The sequence below is a fragment of the Bufo bufo genome, chromosome 1, assembly GCF_905171765.1.
Source record: "Bufo bufo chromosome 1, aBufBuf1.1, whole genome shotgun sequence".
Lineage (NCBI taxonomy): Eukaryota > Metazoa > Chordata > Amphibia > Anura > Bufonidae > Bufo > Bufo bufo.
Genome location: NC_053389.1, coordinates 681788397 through 681801610, shown reverse-complemented (window position 1 = coordinate 681801610; position 13214 = coordinate 681788397). Strand labels below are relative to the sequence as shown.

Sequence of the window (13214 nt, the reverse complement as noted above, 5' to 3'; positions counted from 1 at the left end):
ACAGCAGGACAAGTTAATTCCGAGCACTGAGGTAAAGAGCTGCTTCATCCTCCTCCCTTGCCAAGTATTATGATCCTGAATACATATTATAAGAACTTTAAATGAATCTCTGTAGGAATGGAGTTCATGAGGAGACATGAAGTACAGAGAGGACGGACAGGACAGGCTGTGGTAATGGAGACTGCATACAAGTGCTGTGCTGCTGCACATAAATATCCACATCACCCCCACTCTCCTCTCTGTACTTCATGCCTCCTCATGAACTCCATTTCTACAGAGATTTAGCTAAAGATCATATCAAAACTATATTCAGTTTCATAGAAGATGAGGCAGCTCTTTGGCTCAATGCTCTGAAGTAACTTGTCCTCCTGTGTGATCAGGACAGGTTTTCTCTGTACTAATAGGACAGCGGCCATTTTTTTTCTCCTAATGATTCTCCCTAGACAAAACAAGCCATTATAACTAATGAAAGGTATTTGGGAATATATTTAAAATAAAGTAATATTTAAGTATTTTCATTTTGCTAATTCCCAGAGAACCCCTTTAAGGAATGGATGTCCAAAGAATAATAATAAGCAAATTACTGGCACATCCAACCCCACTTCAATGACTGATATAAACCAGGAAAATAGCTATGATAAAAAAAACTCAAGGTTAATATGCACTGCTTAACCCCTTAAAGGGGTCCCCTGTGAATGATTTAAAATGGTTGCCAGCAACATGTCCGAGAATGTGAGCAGGACTGGTTGTCTTCACTTGCAGAGGTGCCTAAGAGAATGATGGGGTGGAGCCTAACTACATGCTGGCACTTGTATACACTGCATATTGGTTAATTTTCCTGTCAGGCTGCTCAGCCATGATGGCATATTGTAGGCTGGATCAAGCCATTTTCATCTATTGTAGATCAGTGTATTCCCTGAGAACGCCCCTTGGGCATAACTGTTTTATTTTTTAATGTAGCTTTATCTTTTCAGGGGTGAGTTACATTTGTAATTACACTATTTTGGGGTGCATATAACTTATTGATTATCTTTTATTAACTCTAGAGAATGATGGGAAAAAAATTAATTTTACTCATATAAAATGTTCTGCCTTTCTCTGTGCAGTATAAAATACATTACCTTTATTCTTTGAATATGATTATGGCAATACCAAATGTCTACTTTTTTTTTATAGTTTACTGCTTTTTTTAATACATTAAATAAAGAGTACTTTAAAGGCTATGGACAACTTACAGGCAATTTTTTATGATTGCATTTGACTAATTTCAGGCTAAAGTCATTTTTTCAATTGGTCTTTATAAAAAATGTTCACCTATTTTTTTGATGTAAGGGTTAAAAATGAATCTGCAGAGTATCACTTCTCAGTTCCCAGAGCTGAGGGCTGATGTGAAGCCTTAGCTCTCATCTCCTGACCTCATAAAAACTCATTTAAGCCACACTGTTATCAGTTTGATAAGATTTTAGCTATTATATATGTTTATGAGGGGGAAGATCAAAGATTAGGCTTCACATGAGCTGCCAGCTGATTGAACTGAGAAGTGATACTTAAAATTGTAAAATGTAATCATAAAAAATTGCCCTGAAGGTGTCCATAAAATCACTAGTTTTTTTTTGTCCATATTCTAAAAGCTTTAACTTTTTTCTTTTTTTTTCTGTTGAGCTGTGTTGCGGTTTGTTTTTTGCAGAACAAGTTGTAGTTTTTATTGGCACCATTTTTGATCACTTTTTATTCCACTTTTTTAGGCAAAAAGCCTGAAATTCTGGTATTTCAAATTTTTATGTTTTATAGTGATTACCACAAAAGCTAACTAATGTGATCATTTACTAGTTTGGGATCTATTAGAGATTAAACAATACCAGATATGTGTAGTTGTTTTTATATTTCTTGAAAGCACATATAATAGGAATGTTTTGGTGTTTTTCTTCTATTATTTTTAAACACAGTTCTTCACCACTGGAGCGCTCAATCGCTAGCAAAATATACAATAAATATGTATTGCAGTTTATTATGGCCGTAAGGCAACATGCGAAAGACCGTATGTGTTTTGCGGTCCGCAAATTGCAGATCTGCAAAAAAAACGGATGACGTTCTGTATGGCATCAGTTTTTTTTTTGCGGATCCGTTTTTTTTGCAGATCCATTGTAATAATGCCTATCCTTGTCCGCAAACTAGAAAAAAATTGGACATGTACTATTTTTTTTTGCGGGGCAACGGAACTGACATACTGAAGCAGATAGCACACGGTGTGCTGTCCACGTTTTTTGCGGACCCATTGAAATGAATGGGTCCGCATCCTATCCGCAAAAAAAACTTAATGGACACGGAAACAAACAACGTTTGTGTGCATGTAGCCTAACGCTGGGTTCACACCTGAGCGTTCTGAAAGGAGCGCTCTGTATGCGCGATTGTACGGGCGTTTACAAGCGCGCACACAGAGACAAGCGAACACACATTGTCGCGCGTTCCCGAAAGTCTATGTACGGGAACGTGCGACAAACGCCCAAAAAAACGCTCATGTACTTGTTTGAGCGTCGGGCGTTTTACAGCGCGATCATACGCGCTGTAAAACGCCCAGGTGAGAACCATTCCCATAGGGAAGCATTGGTTTCTCCTTGTTGAGCGTTTTACAGCGCGTAGGAACGCGCTGTAAAACGCTCAGGTGTCAACTGAGGGTAAGAGAAAGACATCACTTAGGCCCCATTGTTAGAGCCCCAGCTGCCGTAGCAGCTAATTGGCACCCGTTTATAAGATTGTGTGGAGGGGGCAATGGGGGTGTCAGCTTGTTAAACTTCCAGACTTCATACAGTAGATTCTACAGTTCCACAGGTTACACTGCTGACATATCATATAGACAGGCTTAGAACAATGAGTTTGAAAAAAGTAGGAAATATTATTAATCAAGTAAGACAATGAATGCTATATATAGTGTGAATCCAATATTTAAATATCTACTCAATATGTCAAGAAATAAAAGAAGAGTATCATACATAGATAAAATATTATCTCTTGTTTGATATAGCAATACAGACAACAGGCTTATAAAAAAAAGAAATATATACATATATATTAGAAAAAAATTAAATAAATAAAAGATAAAATAGGGAACTAATTATAATAATTTGCGTATTTAAAGAATGAGCTATAGTTTGAAAAAAAATGACTTTTTAAAAATGTTTTGTACAGTTTCCTCCAAATAAAACGACAAAACATAATAAAAAGCCCTATATATCATGTAATAAAAAGTTGCAAAAGTTATCTTGGTAGTCCAACAAATAAAGTTACAAGCTTTTGAACCACCTGAGCTAAATCAACAAAAAGTGTCTGGTGGTTAAGGCCTGGTCATTAACCCCTTCCTGCAATATCACGTACATGTAAGTCGGAGAATGTGGTGCCTTACGTGAATGTATGTGAAGTGATCAGGCGGGTGCAAGAGCAGTTACTGATAGCTGTATGCGGTGATGCTGGGCCGGCGGATTAACCCTTTCACATGCCACGGTCAGCGCTGACCGCGGCATGTGTGGGTTTTCAGAGGGAGGGGGCTACCTCTGACTCCATCGGCCCCCCACACTGTGCTGACAGGGGGCCGATGGCTGCCATGGCAGCCCCGATGCCTTACACAGGCATCGAGGCCTGCCAGCTACGGAAGCCCAGGAGATCCAGCCTGACGCTGACAGAATGTATTGTACTAAATTGAAACAGGGATCAAACCCTGAAAAGGTGAAGTCCCACAGTGGAACAAATATAAAAAGTAAAAAATGTGAAAAAAATTAAAGTTTCAAGTAAAAAAAAGGTCCCCTCACCATAAAAGTGTTAAAATAAATAAATAAATAAAAAAACATACATATTAGGTATCGCCGCGTCCGTAACGATATAATGCTATATAAAAATGTCACATAATCTGCCACCTCAGGCGAATAAAAAATTATAAAAAATTATTAAAAAATTATATTTTTTTGTCACCTTACATTACAAAAAGTGTAATTCCAAGCGATAAAAAAGTCATACGCATCCCAAAATCATACCAATCAAACCGTCTTCTCATCACGCAAAAAATGATACCCTACCTAGAATATAGAGACACTAAAACATTATTATTATTTTTTTTAAATGCTGTTATTGTGTAAAATGTAAATAAATAAAAAAAAGTATACATATTAGGTATCGCCGAATCCGTAAGAACCTGCTTTATAAAAATATAACATGAACTAAATAAATAAAAATAAAAACCGTGTAAAATAAAGCAATTTTCTGTCACCTTACATCACAAAAAGTGTAATATCAAGCGATCAAAAAGTGATACGCACCCCAAAATCATACAAATCAAACCGTCATCTCATCCCGCAAAAAATTAGACCCTACCTAAAACAATTGCCAAAAAAATAAAAAACTATGGCTCTCAGAATATGGAGACACTAAAACATGATTTTTTGGTTTAAAAAATGCTGTTATTGTGTAAAACTTAAATAAAATAAAAAAAGTATACATATTAGGTATTGCCGCATCCGTAAGAACCAGCTGTACAAAAATATCACATGATCTAACCTGTCAGATGAACATTGTAAAAAAAAAAAAAAAAACGGTGCTAAAACAGCTATTTTTTGTTACCTTGCCTCACAAGTGAAATATAGAGCAACCAAAAATCATATGTTACCTAAAATAGTACTAACAAAACTGCCACCTTATCCCGTAGTTTCCAAAATGGGGTAACTTTATTTTGAAGTTTCTACTCTAAGGGTGCATCAGGGGGTCTTCAAATGTGACATGGCAACTTAAAATTATCCCAGTAAATTTAGCCCTCCAAAAACCATATGGCATTCCTTTCCTTCTGTGCCCTGCCGTGTGCCCGTACAGCAGTTTACGACCACATATAGGGTGTTTCTGTAAACTACAAAATCAGGGTAATAAATCTTGAGTTTTGTTTGGCTGTTAACCCTTGCTTTGTTACTGGAAAAAACGGATTAAAATGAAAAATCTGCCAAAAAAGTGAAATTCTGAAATTTCATCTCCATTTTCCTTTAATTCTTGTGGAATACCTAAAGGGTTAACAAAGTATGTAAAATCAGTTTTGATTACCTTGAGGGGTGTAGTTTCTAGAGTGGTTTCTATTATGTAAGCCCCACAAAGTGACTTCAGACCTGAACTGGTCCTTAACCACCTCAGCCCCCAGTGCTTAAACACCCAGAAAGACCAGGCCACTTTTTACACTTCTGACCTACACTACTTTCACCGTTTATTGCTCGGTCATGCAACTTACCACCCAAATGAAATTTACCTCCTTTTCTTATCACTAATAGAGCTTTCATTTGGTGGTATTTCATTGCTGCTGACATTTTTACTTTTTTTGTTATTAATCGAAATTTAACGATTTTTTTGCAAAAAAATGACATTTTTCACTTTCAGTTGTAAAATTTTGCAAAAAAAAAACGAGATCCATATATAAATTTTGCTCTAAATTTATTGTTCTACATGTCTTTGATAAAAAAAAAATGTTTGGGTAAAAAAAAAATGCTTTGGGTAAAAGTTATAGCGTTTACAAACTATGGTACAAAAATGTGAATTTCCGCTTTTTGAAGCAGCTCTGACTTTCTGAGCACCTGTCATGTTTCCTGAGGTTCTACAATGGCCAGACAGTACAAACACCCCACAAATGACCCCATTTCGGAAAGTACACACCCTAAGGTATTCACTGATGGGCATAGTGAGTTCATAGAACTTTTTATTTTTTGTCACAAGTTAGCGGAAAATGATGATTTTTATTTTTTTTTATTTTTTTATTTTTCTTACAAAGTCTCATATTCCACTAACTTGTGACAAAAAATAAAAACTTCTATGAACTCACTATGCCCATCACGAAATACATTGGGGTCTCTTCTTTCCAAAATGGGGTCACTTGTGGGGTAGTTATACTGCCCTGGCATTCTAGGGGCCCAAATGTGTGGTAAGGAGTTTGAAATCAAATTCTGTAAAAAATGACCTGTGAAATCCGAAAGGTGCTCTTTGGAATATGGGCCCCTTTGCCCACCTAGGCTGCAAAAAAGTGTCACACATCTGGTATCTTTGTATTCAGGAGAAGTTGAGGAATGTGTTTTGGGGTGTCATTTTACATATACCCATGCTGGGTGATATAAATATCTTGGTCAAATGTCAACTTTGTATAAAAAAATGGGAAAAGTTGTCTTTTGCCAAGATATTTCTCTCACCCAGCATGGGTATATGTAAAATGACACCCCAAAACACATTCCCCAACTTCTCCTGAGTACGGAGATACCAGATGTGTGACACTTTTTTGCAGCCTAGGTGGGCAAAGGGGCCCACATTCCAAAGAGCACCTTTCGGATTTCACAGGTCATTTTTTACAGAATTTGATTTCAAACTCCTTACCACACATTTGGGCCCCTAGAATGCCAGGGCAGTATAACTACCCCACAAGTGACCCCATTTTGGAAATAAGACACCCGAAGGTATTCCGTGAGGGGCATGGCAAGTTCCTAGAATTTTTTATTTTTTGTCACAAGTTAGTGGAAAATGATGATTTATTTTTTTTTCATACAAAGTCTCATATTCCACTAACTTGTGACAAAAAATAAAAACTTCCATGAACTCACTATGCCCATCAGCGAATACCTTGGGGTCTCTTCTTTCCAAAATGGGGTCACTTGTGGGGTAGTTATACTGCCCTGGCATTCTAGGGGCCCAAATGTGTGGTAAGGAGTTTGAAATCAAATTCTGTAAAAAATGACCTGTGAAATCCGAATGGTGCTCTTTGGAATATGGGCCCCTTTGCCCACCTAGGCTGCAAAAAAGTGTCACACATCTGGTATCTCTGTATTCAGGAGAAGTTGAGGAATGTGTTTTGGGGTGTCTTTTTACATATACCCATGCTGGGTGAGATAAATATCTTGGTCAAATGCCAACTTTGTATAAAAAAATGGGAAAAGTTGTCTTTGCCAAGATATTTCTCTCACCCAGCATGGGTATATGTAAAATGACACCCCAAAACACATTCCCCAACTTCTCCTGAGTACGGAGATACCAGATGTGTGACACTTTTTTGCAGCCTAGGTGGGCAAAGGGGCCCATATTCCAAAGAGCACCTTTCGGATTTCACTGGTCATTTTTTACAGAATTTGATTTCAAACTCCTTACCACACATTTGGGCCCCTAGAATGCCAGGGCAGTATAACTACCCCACAAGTGACCCCATTTTGGAAAGAAGAGACCCCAAGGTATTCGCTGATGGGCATAGTGAGTTCATGGAAGTTTTTATTTTTTGTCACAAGTTAGTGGAATATGAGACTTTGTATGAAAAAAAAAAAATCTGCATTTTCCACTAACTTGTGACAAAAAATAAAAAATTCTAGGAACTCGCCATGCCCCTCACGGAATACCTTGGGGTGTCTTCTTTCCAAAATGGGGTCACTTGTGGGGTAGTTATACTGCCCTGGCATTTTCCAGGGGCCCTAATGTGTGGTAAGTAGGTAAATGACCTGTGAAATCCTAAAGGTGCTCTTTGGAATATGGGCCCCTTTGCCCACCTAGGCTGCAAAAAAGTGTCACACATGTGGTATCGCCGTATTCAGGAGAAGTTGGGGAATGTGTTTTGGGGTGTCATTTTACATATACCCTTGCTGGGTGAGAGAAATATCTTGGCAAAAGACAACTTTTCCCATTTATTTATACAAAGTTGGCATTTGACCAAGATATTTCTCTCACCCAGCATGGGTATATGTAAAATGACACCCCAAAACACATTCCCCAACTTCTCCTGAGTACGGCGATACCAGATGTGTGACACTTTTTTGCAGCCTAGGTGCGCAAAGGTGCCCAAATTCCTTTTAGGAGGGCATTTTTAGACATTTGGATACCAGACTTCTTCTCACGCTTTGGGGCCCCTAGAATGCCAGGGCAGTATAAATACCCCACATGTGACCCCATTTTGGAAAGAAGACACCCCAAGGTATTCAATGAGGGGCATGGCGAGTTCATAGAAAATTTTTTTTTTTGGCACAAGTTAGCGGAAATTGATATTTTTAATTTTTTTCTCACAAAGTCTCCCTTTCCGCTAACTTGGGACAAAAATTTCAATCTTTCATGGACTCAATATGCCCCTCACGGAATACCTGGGGGTGTCTTCTTTCCGAAATGGGGTCACATGTGGGGTATTTATACTGCCCTGGCATTCTAGGGGCCCTAAAGCGTGAGAAGAAGTCTGGAATATAAATGTCTAAAAAATTTTACGCATTTGGATTCCGTGAGGGGTATGGTGAGTTCATGTGAGATTTTATTTTTTGACACAAGTTAGTGGAATATGAGACTTTGTAAGAAAAAAAAATAATAATTCCGCTAACTTGGGCCAAAAAAATGTCTGAATGGAGCCTTACAGAGGGTGATCAATGACAGGGGGGTGATCAATGACAGGGGGAGTGATCAATGACAGGGGGGTGATCAATGACAGGGGGGTGATCAGGGAGTCTATATGGGGTGATCACCACAGTCATTGATCACCCCCCTGGAAGGCTCCAGGGAGACGCCTGTATGTGTTTTGCGGATCCGATCCATCTATCAGTGGATCCGTAAAAATCATGCGGACATCTGAATGGAGCTTTACAGGGGGTTGATCAATGACAGGGGTGTAATCAATGACAGGGGGGTGATCAGGGAGTCTATATGGGGTGATAACCACAGTCATTGATCACGCCCCTGTAAGGCTTCATTCAGACGTCCGTATGCGTTTTGCGGATCCGATCCATCTATCAGAGGATCCGTAAAAATCATGCAAACATCTGAATGGAGCTTTACAGGGGGTTGATCAATGACAGGGGTGTAATCAATGACAGGGGGGTGATCAGGGAGTCTATATGGGGTGATAACCACAGTCATTGATCACGCCCCTGTAAGGCTTCATTCAGACGTCCGGATGCGTTTTGCGGATCCGATCCATCTATCAGTGGATCCGTAAAAATCATGCGGACATCTGAATGGAGCTTTACAGGGGGTTGATCAATGACAGGGGTGTAATCAATGACAGGGGGGTGATCAGGGAGTCTATATGGGGTGATAACCACAGTCATTGATCACGCCCCTGTAAGGCTTCATTCAGACGTCCGGATGCGTTTTGCGGATCCGATCCATCTATCAGTGGATCCGTAAAAATCATGCGGACATCTGAATGGAGCTTTACAGGGGGTTGATCAATGACAGGGGTGTAATCAATGACAGGGGGGTGATCAGGGAGTCTATATGGGGTGATAACCACAGTCATTGATCACGCCCCTGTAAGGCTTCATTCAGACGTCCGGATGCGTTTTGCGGATCCGATCCATCTATCAGTGCATCCGTAAAAATCATGCGGACATCTGAATGGAGCTTTACAGGGGGGTAATCAATGACAGGGGGGTGATCAGGGAGTCTATATGGGGTGATAACCACAGTCATTGATCATGCCCCTGTAAGGCTTCATTCAGACGTCCGGATGCGTTTTGCGGATCCGATCCATCTATCAGTGGATCCGTAAAAATCATGCGGACGTCTGAATGGAGCTTTACAGGGGGGTAATCAATGACAGGGGGGTAATCAATGACAGGGGGGTGATCAGGGAGTCTATATGGGGTGATCACCACAGTCATTGATCACGCCCCTGTAAGGCTTCATTCAGACATCCGGATGCGTTTTGCGGATCCGATCCATCTATCAGTGGATCCGTAAAAATCATGCGGACGTCTGAATGGAGCTTTACAGGGGGTTGATCAATGACAGGGGGGTAATCAATGACAGGGGGGTGATCAGGGAGTCTATATGGGGTGATCAGGGGTGATCAGGGGCTAATAAGGGGTTAATAAGTGACGGGGGGGTGTAGTGTAGTGTAGTGGTGCTTGGTGCTACTTTACTGAGCTACCTGTGTCCTCTGGTGGTCGATCCAAACAAAGGGGACCACCAGAGGACCAGGTAGCAGGTATATTAGACGCTGTTATCAAAACAGCGTCTAATATACCTGTTAGGGGTTAAAAAAAACACATCTCCAGCCTGCCAGCGAACGATCGCCGCTGGCAGGCTGGAGATCAACTCTCTTACCTTCCGTTCCTGTGAGCGCGCGCGCCTGTGTGCGCGCGTTCACAGGAAGTCTTGCGTCTCGCGAGATGACGCCTATATGCGTGACTGTGCGCAGCGCTGCCACCTCCGGAACGCGATCCTGCGTTAGGCGGTCCGGAGGTGGTTAAAGATTGGGTTTTGAAAATTTTCTTAAAAATTTTAAGATTTGCTTCTAAATTTCTAAGCCTTCTAACGTCCCGAAAAAAGAAAATGTAATTTACAAAATGATCCAAACTTGAAGTAGACATATGAAACATGTAAAGTAATAACTATTTTAGGAGGCATCACTATCTGTTTTAAAAGGAGAGAAATAAAAAAAATTAAATTGCAAATTTTTCCAAATGTTTGGTAAATTTGTATTTTTTTTTATAAGTAAAAATGAAATATTTTGACTCAACTTTCCCACTGTCATTAAGTACAATATGTGATGATAAAACAATCTCAGAATGGCTTGGATAAGTAAAAGCGTTTTAAAATTATTATCACATAAAGTGACATGTCAGATTTGCAAAATTTGGATGGGCTCTGAAGGTGAAAAATGGCTGTGTCCTGAAGGGGTTAAAGGGTTAACCAATAGGCGCTTTCCTCGCTAGTAAGGGAAAGTGTTTACTGGTTATTGCAGGGCACCTACAGTATATCTGGGGGTGCAGGAGGCGGTAAGAAACAGTTAGTGCTGTCCTTTATAGTTAAGGAAAGCACTCATTTATGAATAGGATGCAGGAAGGAAATTGCGCCACTCAAAGAGATTTCCTGGTAAAAATGAATTTTAACAAGTTCCTGCAGCCCCTGAAATAGAACACTTTCCTGTCTCACGCTGCCCAGAGCGGAGGAGAGCAGGTAAGTATAAATCTTCTGTTTCAGGGGCCAGAAGTTGATATTACACGGCACGATATTTGGGCCAATTACTGGGAACAGGTGCTCATAGGAACGCTCATTGCTGATAACTGGCCGGTATAATCGTGCCAATGATCAGCCAATGAATGAGCAATCACATGTTTGTGCTACCTATAATCAATAGAACTGAATGAGGGAGGAATGACTGTGTTAGTGATCAATCTATGAATGTCGATCAACTTTTTTTTTTTTTTCGACACCTTGAAATAGTGTAATCTGACAATTTGACAAAAAAGGTTGGACACCCGTGATCTAAAAGAACCAGATAATGTATAATTAAAGTTAATTAAAAAAAAATAAAGCTGGCCAGAGTCTTACTTTGCCAATAGCTATTCCTCCTGATCCCCCTTAGACATGCAGGGATGGACATACCGTATGTGCAACCTGCGAAGTTGCACAAGGGCCCAGCAGGTGAGAAGGACCTCTGCCACCTTCAAAGCAATAAGCAGCGTCATACTGAGTGTAAGAGACTAAGGTAATAAATGGAATCGCTCACAATTACTACTGGTAAATTGTTGGAGTGACTTGGAGGGTACTCTATGATCAAGGGGTCCATATATTCCTCTTACCCCTGTAAACATGCATATTCAACTCAGCAGAGTATACGTAAGTTTTCAATAGAGGAGGGATAAACCACTGCTGGACTACCCTAAGAACATGCCTGACCCTTCTTATGCTGTAGGGAGAGAGTCAGGAGACTCCCATATTCTTTGGATGGTTGACTGCTCCTGCTGAAATTAATCTAATGTATATGGCCAGCCTAAGGAAGGTAGTCTCAAAGGCCTAGAACAGGGATCAGCAACCTTCGGCAACAGCTGTGAACAGCTGGAGTGCCGGAGGTTGCTGATCCCTGGCCTAGAGATAGATATATTGGAAGATGATGCATTAAGCCATACACTGCATGTCTTTAACAATATATTACAAAAATATGCACTTAGATTTTTTTTTTCCGTAATGGGGTAAAGAAAAAGCAGATCTGGAAAAACATCTGGTACGAGTTGTGAAATTATTATGCAAACTTGTTGGTAAAGTAATATCTCAAAATATATGATTATATGTATTATACTCTATACTAATATTGGTAGGGTGGCAATATCCTACAATGATGATGTACATTTGGTCTTGCTGGTTACAAAAATGATTTTGTATCATAGATAGGTAGATAGGTAGCTAAATATGAGATAAATAGATATACAGATAGATAGATACATGGACAGATACATAGATAGATAGATAGATAGATAGATAGATAGATAGATAGATAGATAGATAGATAGATAGATATTAGCATTTAATAACAGCATCTATAATTTCTGTCATTATTAGATTGTTACTTACTTGGTGACACCATCTTCTACATATTCACTTCGGTAAAATCCCGCCAGATCATCTGCCAGTTCTCCCACGTACTGCGTGTGAAGTACATATTTTTTCATAGGTTCAAGTTGTTCGTTGAGAGGCAGTATTAAATAATTGGTCTTCTCTGCAAAAAAGGGTCGGTTTGAGCTGATATTTCTGCCGGTGTCATCAGTGAGTAGGGGGTCTGTGGTATAATTGAGCTTTTTACTGTGGATAATGAGATGTTGTGTTGCTGTTTTACATGTGAAATAGGCTTTGCTGACTCCATGAAATACGTAGAGTCCTTGGTCATTTTTTGTTAAAATGGGTCTAAGGTCAACATCATAAAGTTCTGGTTCTAGGTGAGGCGGAAGGCGATATTGATCCCATGTTTCATTGGACGCAGGAGTTGTATTGGCAGGTTTTACTGAGGTTATAGTTGAGGAGGTGGTCGTTGGTGTGGTCCTGGCTGTAATAACAATGTTTGATGTGGTGCTTGTTGGAGCGGTGGTGGTTCCTCCATTCTCTACCTTATCATTGTTGGACTTCTCATTTGAATAAACCACTGCTAGAGCAATTATTGTAGCCACTGCAGCTATCGCAAAGAAGATGCAGACAAAGCCCACGATCTTGCTTACGTAGAAGCCTTTCCCCATTGTGCCAGAAGGTGCCACAGGAACCAAGAATGGGGACACTGTCCCTTTTATACCTCCTCACAATCTGGAGGTAGGAGTTTGCACATGACTTCAGCTAATTTATAACTAGTTGGAGCAAAGGTGGCTAGCCGGTGCAATCAGTTGTCTATCTGATCTTCAGCACTTGGCCTCCACTCTGTTAATTTATAGCTGATGTACAGTACAATTATGGATCAAATAGAACGTCGATCTTCA

General features: G+C 39.9%; 1 protein-coding gene across 1 annotated transcript in view; it reads right to left on the bottom strand.

Moving 5' to 3' along the window:
- Positions 1-12986, bottom strand: part of LOC120985918 (aminopeptidase N-like) — a 105624-nt gene extending 92638 nt beyond the window's left edge. The window contains exon 1 of the mRNA XM_040414139.1: positions 12325-12986. Coding sequence (XP_040270073.1) covers positions 12325-12980 — 656 coding nt within the window. The 5' untranslated portion in view covers positions 12981-12986. The remainder of the gene's footprint in view (positions 1-12324) is intronic.
- Between the last annotated feature and the right edge of the window lie 228 nt (positions 12987-13214).